This window comes from Diceros bicornis, chromosome X (assembly GCF_020826845.1).
Source record: "Diceros bicornis minor isolate mBicDic1 chromosome X, mDicBic1.mat.cur, whole genome shotgun sequence".
Taxonomy (NCBI): Eukaryota; Metazoa; Chordata; class Mammalia; order Perissodactyla; family Rhinocerotidae; genus Diceros; species Diceros bicornis.
In genome coordinates this window covers 98,860,723-98,873,206 of record NC_080781.1, presented here as the reverse complement: position 1 = coordinate 98,873,206, position 12,484 = coordinate 98,860,723, and the positions used below count along the sequence as shown (strand labels likewise).

The 12,484-nt window shown below is 42.2% G+C and overlaps 1 protein-coding gene across 1 annotated transcript; it reads right to left on the bottom strand.

Annotated features, from left to right (window-relative positions):
- Positions 1-7,163: 7,163 nt before the first annotated feature.
- On the bottom strand, positions 7,164-10,516 carry LOC131400334 (proline-rich proteoglycan 2-like). Its single transcript, XM_058535098.1, has 2 exons — positions 9,719-10,516; positions 7,164-7,360 (listed from the first exon to the last, which is right to left on the bottom strand). Exons 1-2 carry the CDS (start codon positions 10,514-10,516, stop codon positions 7,334-7,336), a joined length of 825 nt encoding a protein of 274 aa, XP_058391081.1. The 3' UTR covers positions 7,164-7,333.
- Between the last annotated feature and the right edge of the window lie 1,968 nt (positions 10,517-12,484).

The window sequence follows — 12,484 nt, the reverse complement described above, 5'->3', positions numbered from 1 at the left end:
AAGGTGTATCCCATAGCAGCCTTACAGAATCCCAAGGTAGAGAAGTCTCTAGGTGTGGCTTTGTTTAATGGAGTAGATTATAAATTAATACACGAAAAGCCATCAAAGGTTTTAAAGAAATTACCTCAGCTTGAATTGAAAGGGATAGGGATTATAGAAAATGAAAAGAGGCACCAAAACTTTTCTGAGAGGTAGAATACTGAGGTTACTCAGTTTTAAACACAGGCTATTTCTTAGAGAAAAAGAAAGATGACTCAGAGAGCAGAAGCAAGACCCACAACGCAAAGCCAAGAGTCACAGAGAACAAACCCCAGGGAGTAGGACTAATCCCTAATCAAGGAAGTGCAAGAGATGACTGGTTGGATTTTAGAATTGCCATGTTCAGTGCTGTTATGTGCCTCTTATTTCCCCCTTTTGAATGGGAGTGTCTGTAGTAATTTTCCTGTGCCTCTCTCAAATTTTATGTTGGAGGGGAGGGAGCAATTACTCGTCTTATTAATTCACAGGTCTTCAGAAAAATGGTACTCAAAGAGGTGAATCTGAAGAACAATACCTGAAGAGCTTCATGTGCACTGGGATCTGATTGAGATGAGATCCTAGTCTTGAGAAGAATCCTTAATGGTATGAACCTTTTGGGGGGTCTTGGAGGAGATAAGTGTTATTTGCATGCTGGAAGAATATAAGTAATTGTTGCCAAAGGGCAGACTGTGGAAGATTGTATTTTCCAAAGATATCCACTACATCCTCTTCCATTCCACATGCTGTTCAGGTACATTCTATGCTGTACCCCATAGAGAAGTGAGGTCTACACCCCTTCCTGTTCCTGTTCCAACTGGACAGGTTTGGGGAAAGGTTTCATTTAACAGAGTTTGGTGGGGGTGACACTATTTGATTCCAAGGATAGACCATAAAAGACCATACAACTTCCATATGGCTTTCTGGAACATTTGCTTTTGAATTACTGAGCTGCCATGTAATAAGTCTAACTATCCTGAGGCCACCATTCTCTAAGGAATACAATCCAGGTAGAGAGTTCACGTGCATGCATGTACTCTGATTGGCAATTCTAGCTTTTGAGTGCTTCCAATCCAGGCACTATATTTGTGAGTGAATGTGCCTTCATATTGTCCTATTCCCTAGCAAATGAATGACCCTTAGATTTCAAGTCTATCTGGCTGAGGCCCCAGATGTAATAGAGCAGAGATAAGTATTTTCTGCTGTACCATTTCAGAATTCCTGACCCATAAAATCTGATGGCATAATAAAATTTTTGTTTTACACCACTATATTTGGGATGATTTGTTGCATATAATGATAACAAGAATAGAAATTGGTGTCAGAAGTGGTTCCAGAGGAATTGCTTTAAGCATGGGTTCTCTGAGTCCTTGGTTATTGGGAATTGGTTTTCTCATCTGATTATATATAAAGACATCAATGACTGTATTTCCAGTGACAAAGGGTACAGTGATAGTTCATGATGTACAGCAGCAAAACAGTTTCTTATATTATCATCTGTAGATGCCTAGAAGCAAATGCATGTACATGGCAAGACGTTGGGTGACCAAAAAACTCTTGGAGCCATAAAACACTTTAGGGAAACTAAGGATTATAATGGGGTTTGTTGTTTGCTTCTACATGTTCCAGAGAACTTGGGAAAGAAAATAAAGAGTTCAAGGCTTTAAATTTCCAGATCAAGTTCTGGGTAGGAAACCATACCATATCTATGACTGCTCTAAAAACAACCATTATCTTTTGTAGTCATGAGTCTGAGATTTCTGAAAAGCAAAACTAAAGTATAATCTTGTGGGGGACTGAAGTACAATGCAAATTTATTTTCCAACCTCATGGATTCTTTTATGTTGAAGTTAGAACGCTGATACGGAAGGGATTGAACAATGAAAATTTAGACAGGGACATACAGGAAGATCACGATGAATCCGAAGTCCTTGACACCCTAAATTCTGCCAATCTACCTTGCTATTAGTAGCAGCCTTTACACTTATGTCTGCACAGATCAGTTTCCACTAGCATGAAAAACCTGTAATGGCCTTACCTGAGGTAGTTGTCCTGCAAGGGACTACTGATCCTCCTCAAGACATACCCATACCATGTATCATTACTTTTATTTTTTATTTATATTTTTTCCAGCTGTATTAAGATATAATTCACATAGAATATTATATGAGTTTAAGGTGTACAATGGATTTGATATACTTGTATACTGAAAATGATTACCACCATAGTGTTAGCTAAAACTCCCATCACGTCACATAATTACCATTGCTTTGAGACCTATAACCAGACTCAAGTCCTAGTAGCCTCTAGAGCATGAGGTAAAAAGTGTGGCCTATGAGGAGGTGTGATACACTTCAAAAGAGTTATATGATTTTGTCCACTTACATTAATGGAAACCTGGGGAACATGTGAAGAAATAGATCCTAAAGTTGCTGAATCAGGATAAAAAAAACCATGTTGGATTGGCCCAAATTTATTGATACGGTCTCACTACATAGACATTCTGTATTGAATATGTCAGCTTTAGTGTTGAGAGTGACCCTAACAATTTGCTTGGTTGGTTGACTGAAACCTGGATCCAAAGATATCCTATAGTAAATGAAGTTAAAATGCCAGAACTTCCTTAGAACACTGGAAACAAAAGTATCCAAAAGTTTAGAAGATTTGAAAAGATAGAGTGGATTTATCACTTAAGACCTCCTCCTACCACCCCACTATAACTTCCCCCAAAGTCCAGAAGACTCTCTCTTTACCAAAGCTGTCAGAAACACATTCATGAGGAGAGTCTCAGCATCACTGAAGGCTCTGTGATGTATAATCTTTGTACGGCATAAATGAGAGTGGGAATTGCTGCCATAAAATTGGGCTTCCTGAATCGAAAGGAGACATTGTGTTCCTGGTTAGGAAGGCTCCAAGTGGCAACATGCATTTGCCAAAGACATGATGGGTATGGTTACTATAACAGACAGCAGAGCTTAAGCAGTAATAAGAATTTTCTGACTCACGGTGATCTTTGGTGTTGACAACCTGATTGTGGTGTCCCTAGAACTAAAATAGATGGGCAGCCTATTAAATTCTACTTCATCTGTATGAATTAAACAGCTCTATATCTAATGAATGGAAATCTGATTTGAATCACTATAATGAAGAGTCACAGCCCCTCATCAATCCCCATACTTGAGCCACTTCGAGGACCCAGTGCCCTGTGAACAAAGGGGAGGCCAAATCTCCTTGAAAAAGAACTCTGCTACCCAGCCAGAGTAAATATTGTAAATCTCAATCTAGTCTACCCTAGAGGGACTTGCATCCGTTTACCAGGGTAACTGGCATTGAGGATGGAGGGAAGTAATCGCATTTTTCAGAGATTACCAGACACTGACTCTGAAGTAATGCTAATTCCTGGAGACCTAAAATGCCTCTGTGGAGTTTTGACTCAAGTGAGTGACACATCTCCCACTACTCTGTTGTTATCCCCATTACAGAATGAATAAGTTAAATAGAGATACAGTACTCAGAAACTGAAAGAATCCCCACATTGGTTTCTTGATCCACGGAATATGGGCTATTATGATAGGGAAGGCCAAGCGCAAAATACAAAAACTAACTCTACCAATGTAGTAAACCAAAAGCAATATTGTATTCCTGGAGGAAACTTCAGAGATTAGCACCACCATCAAGGACTTAAAAGATTCAGGGAGTGAAGATTCTCATCACATCCCCATTCAACATTCCTATTTTGCCTGTGAAGGAGAGAGATGGATTTTCAAGAATAACAGTGGGTTATTATAAAAACAGTCAGAAGATGAATTCAATTTATATGCTATTTAAGATGTGGTTTCTTTGCTGGAGAAAAGCAACATATCCCCTGGCACCTGGTGTGAAACTTTGTTTCCTCTATATTTGGCAGTGAAGACCATGTGAAGCAGTTTGATTTTTGCTGGCAGAGACAGCAAGTTACCTACACGGTCCTACCCTAGGGCTGTATTAACTCTCCAGCCCTATGTCAAAATCTAATCCTCAGGGAGCTTGATCACCTTTCCATAATACAGAATATTACACTGTCCCATTACATTGATGATATCACACTGATTGGATCTGATGAGCAGGATGTAGCAACAACCCTAGGCACCTTGGTAAGATGAGTGCATGCCAGAGAATGGGAAATGAACTCCACAAAAAATTCAGGGACTGGCCTCCTTGGTGAACTTTCTAGGGGTTCAGAGGTCTAGAGAACACTGAACTATCCCTTTAAGGGGAAAGACCAGTTGCTGCACCTTACCTCTAATATCAGGCAAAATGCCTAGTGGGCTTCTTTTGATTTTGAAGGCATCACGTATCTTATTTGGAAGTGCTAATCCTACCCATTTACTGAGGATCCTAACAGGCTGCCACTTTTGAGTGGAGCCCAGAACAAGAAAAGGATCTGCAATACACCCGGACTTCCATGCAAACTGCTCTGCCACTTGGTCAATGTGGCCCAGCAGATCCAATGGCATTTACAGTGACTGTGGAAAATCAAGATGCTGTGTGGAGCATTTTTCAGGCTCCTATAGGTGGTAGTTTGATTATACTTCCTTCGAATGCCCATGGCAAATAGTTTATTTGAGTTGATACTCTTCCCCAGATAACTGTGATACACTAGCTGTTACGCTTCCCACCCCTTTACTTTTTCTCAGACAGGACCAATATGAAGTTATTCCCACTCTGACAATTCCCACACTAATATTTTATTTTTCAAAATTAGCAATATATCTCTGTTTTTTAAATGAAGAGGTTAAGGATTTCTAAATTCACAGAGGCACATTCTGACATGTTTCCTGCTTCTTTGTAGCTTCCTTGGTCCTTTGCTGTATGAAAAAATACCATTACAAAAATAGAAACTGTTTTGTAGCCCATCTCAATCTATGCATAACAGAGGAGAGAAATCAAATAGCATATTGACACATCTGAACAGAAGGTTGTCAGACAAGCAAACTGTTCTTAAGAAAGATTGTTCTGTATGATCCTAAATGGGCTCCACAGGTGGGCCTGAACAAGTTGATGGCTGGTAGCCTCTAGGTGACTATTTGCAAGGGGGAGAAGTGGTCTTGAGTAAGAGGATTTGTGCACACAATATGTGCGGAGAAAGTGAGATAAGTGGGAGAGAGGGTGGATGCCATCAGGTGTGGGCAGAGGGGCAGGATGGTTGGTGGTTTACTTTAGCCTTGCCCAGAAACTAGGTCCATAGGTCCAAGCCCTATAGAAAGATGGGCTACACGCAATCAAATTTGATTTGATTGCAAATCAATGGCTGCAGAGGGCCCTTCCGAAGTAAGGGGCAGCACTTTTTCTGTGCTTAGGTAAAAAAGTATGACAGGGAGTGAGACAGGGGGAGGGGTAATAGACCAAATATGCAAACTGGACCACATGTAACATCTGTAATATTTAAAGGTTTCAGGGCCAGAGTTCAATTGAAGGCCTACACGCCACGTATAAAAATACATGAAAGGTTTAAATCAACTAACAGACTATTAAATAAAATATCTTTCCTACCGTGACAAATATACTTTCATATTAACCTGATTGGCCAGGTTCAAATTAGCATGCTCAGTGTACTTTAACATTTATTTTTCCTATATAGTTTATTGAGGAAATTTAGAAACAAAGCTGGTTAGAAGGAAGTCATTGGTCCCTCCAAATGCAAGGGCAGGAGATTATAAAGAGTGTAAATACCAGAAGGTGGGGATTATTGGGGGTCACCAATACTTTCCACCATACTTGGACTACTCTAAGTTCTGTTCCAGACATGAGGGGGAGAATGGAGCTCCCACTTTAGGCCCCTGGTCCTCATCCCAGGCCCCAGGCCCCCAGGCCCCAGGCCCAGCCTCTCTTCCACCCCTTCTCTATACACTCTGAGCTCCACTCCTCATCTCAAGAGGCTACATATGTATATATGGATATATATATCCATATATATATATGGATAATGTAGCTCACTTGTTCTTTGTTCCCTGCATACAGCCACTACCTCTTGGTCACCTCTCAGTCCTGGGAGTATATACATTGCCAGTGAACTCAACCCTCAGAAGCACAGACCCACTGAAAAGGATCACGCAGGCCTCCTGGAGCCTGGGACTTCGGGCTACATGGCAAGCAAATTCAGGGCCCCAGATATATGGAGCATGGTTCGAAGTGGGGGGCATGGATTCTGAATGTGCACATCTCCTTAACCCCACACATTGGACTCTTGGTCCTTTGTAGAGTTGAAGCCCACCATGTAACCCTCCCCAATTAAACTGTTTTCATTCTCTCTCCACATGACATAGCCACTATGCTAAATAAGTTGTTTATCACTCTCATACATGATCTTCTGCATGCTACATATGCATGTATAATTCTTATGTATTCATTTTACTACATGTATATTTACCCATAATCAATTTATGGTGATTGTTTTGAATGTTTTTAAACTTCATATACATGGCATCATAAAGTTTGTATACTTTTGGAACTAGCTTTTTCCCTTATCCATTTTTTCTACTGCTACCACACAATCTTTGCACCTGTAGGTCTTTCTCTGCATCTCTACCCCTGAGAATTCTCATCCCTTCCCCAGTACAGCCATTATTGTCCTATTCAATTTACCTGAAACAGTCTCAAGTCAGTGAAGTAAGGCTGGTCATAACATAGGTGAAGCTCAAACCACTGTTTCTCAAACTTTAGTGTGCTTCAGAATCACCTAAAGAACTTGTAAAACTCTGATTGCTGGCCTACCTTCAAATTTCCGATTCAGTAGGTCCTGAGTGGGGCCTGAGAATTTGCATTTCTAACAAATTCCCAGGTGATGCTGATGCTACTGATCCACATCAGCCTAATACCAGCACAGCACCATTTGGTCTCCAGGTAGGCTAGGTCATCCATCAGATTCTTTCAGTAAAATGGAGTAGGGGCTAGACTTTATCTTTACATAAATTGTTTATAATTTAATATTGTGATTAATTGGGGGATGCAATAAAAGAACTTAAAACATGGTTGACAGTGATTCCTTTCAATGACGATAAGGTGGGCCAAAATAAAAATAAAGATACAAAGATAGATTTGAGTCAGGAGTATTTATCTGAAAAATCTGCAACTTACAAATTTCAAACAAACTTTTATTTTTAACTCTAATAAATGCTGTCAGATATATCTGAAAGAAGTGAGAGAAAGTTCAGATATTAATGGATGTTACATTTTGGGTGATGAATTTTGAACAAAATCAGTGTTGATAAAATTTTCCACAGACTACTGAAAATCAGAAAATCTCAAATCCGTGAAGAATAAATTCATTGTTTCTCCTTCATCCATGTCTTTCTACGTCTTCAAACTGTAAGAAGAAATAAAAAGACATTAACAATTGAACACAATTAACATACACTAGTGACTTTCTAAATCTAAGAATAGTCAGTCCTATGTATATCTGTTGTCTTAATAGGAGAACAACACAATTTTGCTCTTGTAACACAGATCCCTGGGTTTCAGGATGTTCATGCATCATTTGATATCTTTAATCATCTGATTACACCAACCTCTTCTCCCAATTGCCAAACACGAAAAATGCCCGTTTTTTTAGGAGGGAGAACATTTAGGGATATAAATGTCTTTAAAAGCCTGTGCTCTTTCCATAAACCATAATTTCTTAACCTCCTAGACCTTCAGTGTCTATATCTATAAAAGGAGGAAGGAAAAAAAAAAGAGGGAAATGATGGATTAGATGTAAGTTAAACTAACAATTCAGTGGTAACCAAAATCTTACTATGATTAATTTTGTTTTCTTTTGATTATCACCTGAAATACAAAGATTTGAAACTGAATGAACACCTAGATATCAATCATTAAGTGTGGTCCTTCTTGAAATTCTTAACTTTTTACAGTTTTTTAAGTAGTCACATCTCAAAGGCATTGAGTCATAATTAGTACAAGAGATCACATTTAAGTGGCCGCCAAATTATGGAGGCCCATCTAGTGTATGTTCCAGTAGCTTTAGCCACTTGTTCTAGCAATTGTGTTCTAAGCAAATGTGGTCTTAGCTACCAGGTCTGATATTTTTCCCACCTGTAGAAGTCTTATAGTTACAGCTCAAATATGTATGTTTGTGAAAGAAGTACATTTCAGAACATGTTGCATTCTGTATGATCTAGCATATACGTACATTATTAAAACTAAAACTGGGTTATAAAAATAATTTTAAAGAGTTATTTTATTATTCAGTTTACTGAGAAAATGTAAGAATTTAACATGTGTATGACAGGAATTGTTGGGTGACACTCAGCCCAGATTCTCCCAGGTTACACTCTACTGGATTCAGATCCTCTTCAGGTCCTTCTTCTGGTTCTTCATTTTAATCCTCCTCTTTCTCCTCCTCATCTCCAGCTTCTTGGGCCTCATCATCAGTTTTCACACTGATATTCACTCGCTTCATTAGTGAAGAATAATACGGACTTCAGGATCAGAACTTCACGGAAAAAATAGCCCAATTTATAATCTGCAGCGACATCCAGTACTCTACCCTCAGGAGAATCAGGAGGATAGAAGTGGGAGAAGAAAGGATATCTGGGTAACTGGCTAGAGGTTGATACAACATGTTCAGGGCCTCGCATTTCTACAGCTTGATAGTTTTCTCAGTGGTGTTTTTTCCCCTCTTTCCAATAGATCTCCCACCCTGTGCTCCTGATTATATGTGGCCCTTTGGAGAAGAAGGGACAAAAATCATCTGGGTCTGATAACATTCTGAATGTTTTTGTCAGAACTTCGTTGAAAAAGTATTCATTTGACTTAAAGACAAATTCTATAGTGAAGCTCACTGGTTCTTCAATCACTGAAAATTTAACTTCACATCTTTCAAGTGCTCTAGTACAAGTTCACCATTTTCTTGGATCATCTGGCCACGAATATTTACATTTTTAAAAGCCATCAACCAAAAGTGAGGTATGCTATTTGTTTACCCCTTTCCTTCAGGCTCTCTTGCCATTTCCTCCCAAACTCCTTCCCGAACACCTGTTTCCCACTGACATTCACCTTCTGGGGCTCATGAACTGCACTGATGATCTCAGATCTCTAAGCAAAGAGAGGTTGGCAGAAGGCAGCATACCTTTTCTCAAGATCGTGAAGGCCTTTACAGAATTGGGCTTCTACTTATGTGTGTTCTGCCTGAAGTATTTTGAGCGCTTTGACCCTCCTTTTAACTGCTAAAGGCAAGGCTAACCGCTGAGCACGGCCTGCCTTTGAGCAGGATGCACCAACAGGGGCTACAAGTCCTGAAGACTTTGCTGCCACTTGCCAGCTTCAGTCCCCTCGGTCGCTCAGGCCCCCACTCATAGAATACCCGTGCATCAGTCAGGGAGCTTTGCCTCCTCTGGTTCCTCTGCCTTCTGGCATGCAGGCCCCTCCGCAGTTTCCTCGGGCACCTAGGGGGAGGTTCCCCTGCCAGGTACTCAGCCTACAAGGTCTCCACTCCCCCCGCCAGCTTTTCGCCCTCCCCAGGCGCGGGTCCCTCTCCCAGATTCTCGGGCCCCTGGGGACCACGCCTCATCACCACACGGCCTGCATGAGGCCGAACCAAGACATGGTCATTACTACGAATACGGTGTAGAAGGGAACGGACCAGATCCCAGAACAGAAACCGAAACCCCGCCATGGGGGCCTCACGGGCCCCTACGACAACCTTCGCGCCCACCTCCCATACCTCCTCAGCGTGGTCTCCCGGTTCATCCTCATCTTCCTCCTCCTCGCCTTCGTAGTCCTGGTCCTCTTCCTCCTCCCGTCCCGCCTCCATGTCCTCCTCCTGCTCTGCTGACCAGATGTCTCCATCCTCCTCGACTGTGGGCTGGGTGGCCTCTTCCCCACCCCCTATCTCCTGCAGGGCTCGTGTGACCGTCTGGGAAACCAGAAAGGCTGCGACACTCACAATTGGATCTGATCCTTCTGCAGGAACCACCGGGACCCCGACGAGTCTGGGGTCGCAGTCCGCCCCGCCGTCAGCTCGATCCTGGCCGCCTTGGGCTGGATCTCGCTCTTCTGGGGCAGACATGGCAGAAGGGACGCCCCGGTCCGTGCCTGGACCTGAGCAGCGATCGGGTTGCCGCAACGACCGCGGCGAAGATGGCGGCCGCTGAGGGGACTGCCTCTGAGGGGAGGCTGTTGGCAGCCGGGCCTGCTGGGCAGGGGGCGGTGGGGGCGACAGAGAAAATGGCGACAGAGGGGACACAGTCTTCAAAAGTGCCTGTGGAGGCCGCGCGACAGGAAGGGCAGGAGGGCGGCCAGAGGAGCAGCCCCCCAAGACTGTCCCTGAGGTGGCCGTTGACAAGGCGGGAAAGAATCCGGTGGGCCAGTGACGGGAGGCGGAGCTTGGACGGGTCAACAAAGGGCCAGTTCCGTCATCGCGAGCTCTATGCTCATTTGCTGAGAAGTGAGGATTGACATGCCCAGGGTCCAATGAGTGATCAAGGGCCTTTAGTTCTAGATTGCTCAGAGTCTCCCTCATCTTTGAGACCTCAGAGTCCTGTGTTACGTTTTAGGCCCATGCCAGACCTGTCCGTTTAATTCCACCACTGTCAGCAAAACTATAGTCTTCCAATAGGTGTGTGCCCTGCGGCACAGGAACTGTAAGAGAGACTTCCCATCTCCATCCAGGGACAGCTCATGTCAGTAGGAACAGAGTCATAAAAAATTTTATAGCTCAGATCTCAGCAGTGGTCAAAGACTCCAAGAAGAGAGATAGAAAAGAATTTTGACGAACTAACGTTATCAAAGCTGCTTAATAAGAACATATAAAGTTGAAATGGATTCAGTCAGAACGGAGGGTTGAAAAAGTGTCAAAACAGAAGCTGGAAGGTGTTAAATAAATGCTGCCAAATTCACATCAAACCTCTAAAGAATGAACACAGAAAGGAGGACACTTATGTAAAGGCAACCATGAAAGTCATTAAAAGGGCAGGCTTCCTAGGATGATCTGAGTAAACTAAGATTTTCTGTTGCGTTCAGACCCACTAAGCTGAAAAATCATGTACACAAAATTCTTAAAATGATGGATAAGTCAAACACTTTCTCCTCTTTATTTTGAGAAGCAAAATGATTTGTAACTCTGAAAAATATTTTAGAAAAAGAAACATAGCAAATGAATTAAGAAATATCACATTTCAGAAAAATAACTCTGATAAATTCCTTTTATTACTCCAACCCAATTTCAATGTGTTTAATTTTGTCTCTAGTCCCACCTCAAGAAGGGAGCATGGCATTGACAAAAAACATTGATTTAAATTTTGGAGGGAATGTAGTGAATTAACCAGACACATAAAAATCAATGGCTCCTAGCAACTAATTGGTTTGTTAGAGGTCACACAAACTAGTGGCAGAGTCAAGTCACCAACCAAGGTTTCCTGATGTCTAATCTGCATTTAAGACAGGATTGCTTCTTTTCTATCCAGCTTGTGGGGCAACATGAAAACTGAACGTTAATTAAGCAGCCACAGAGAAAGTCAATGGCCCTGATTGAGGGAAATGAAAGGACCAGACCAAGCTGTCTCCACTACACCCCTCCACCATTGATCAAAAACATTGCCAGGGACTGAGAAAGAGGTGCCATTGTCCTGCGAAAGAAGAAGCTCAAAGTCTGGCCAGGAGCAAAGGGTGAACGTGAAGTGGATCTATAACTAAAGTAACTTTACAGGTAATATATTGACTACAAACTTTGTAGCTGAAAGAATCAGGAGGCGCCACAGTGGGTGGGCTTTTTTCATAAAAGGAGGAAGGAGGACTTAAGGTAGATATGAAAAGATAGGCAGCAGACTGCTGACTGAGTAGGACAGTTTTCACCTTGCCCCTTCAAAATGCCCTCGTTCTCTCAGAGTGTCCTGGGCTCTTTCTCTCTGGAAGAAGGGAGTTATAATAGATTTGACTTTATGCTACCGTGGGAACTGGTAAAATAATCTTGGTTCACCTGTTTCTTTGGAGTCTGGTGTTGGTCTTCAACTCACAAGACACGTGGCCAGGAGAAAGGAATGAATATGAACTGGGAAAATGTAGGAAAAACTGAATCATACAAACAAGGTGGAACCTGTATCTTTCCTTTCTCTCACTGAAACCCATGTCAGACTTTGTCCCTGTTCAAGCCTAAACTGTCAAGCTGTCGTGAGAAGTGAAACTCTTACTGCAAAATCCCTCTTGAACCTGGCCCTGAAATTAGAGAAGCTGGGAGAAAAGTCCCTGGTAGCTGGAGCCGTGAGCCTGGCTACTGCCATTGCCAACAAGGCAAACCAGCAGATACACAAAAATGGTGTGATACACAAAAATGGTGTGATCCACAACAGGGCTCCTGACCTAGGTCATCCTTCCAAGAGTGAAACATGGCTACTGTTTTGTTCTTGCTTTCCAGATCTCAGGCCAATTTTCACGGTGGCCAACTCTAACTGGAAACATGCAGGGGCCGGCCCCGTGGCTTAGCGGTTAAGTG

Excerpts from the sequence above, each read along its gene's own strand:
- LOC131400334 (XM_058535098.1), bottom strand. The coding sequence starts at position 10,516 with ATGAGGGAGACTCTGAGCAATCTAGAACTAAAGGCCCTTGATCACTCA. Across the intron at positions 7,361-9,718 it reads CGGGAGACCACGCTGAGGAG|TTTGAAGACGTAGAAAGACA; the intron begins GTATGGGAGGTG and ends TTCTTCTTACAG.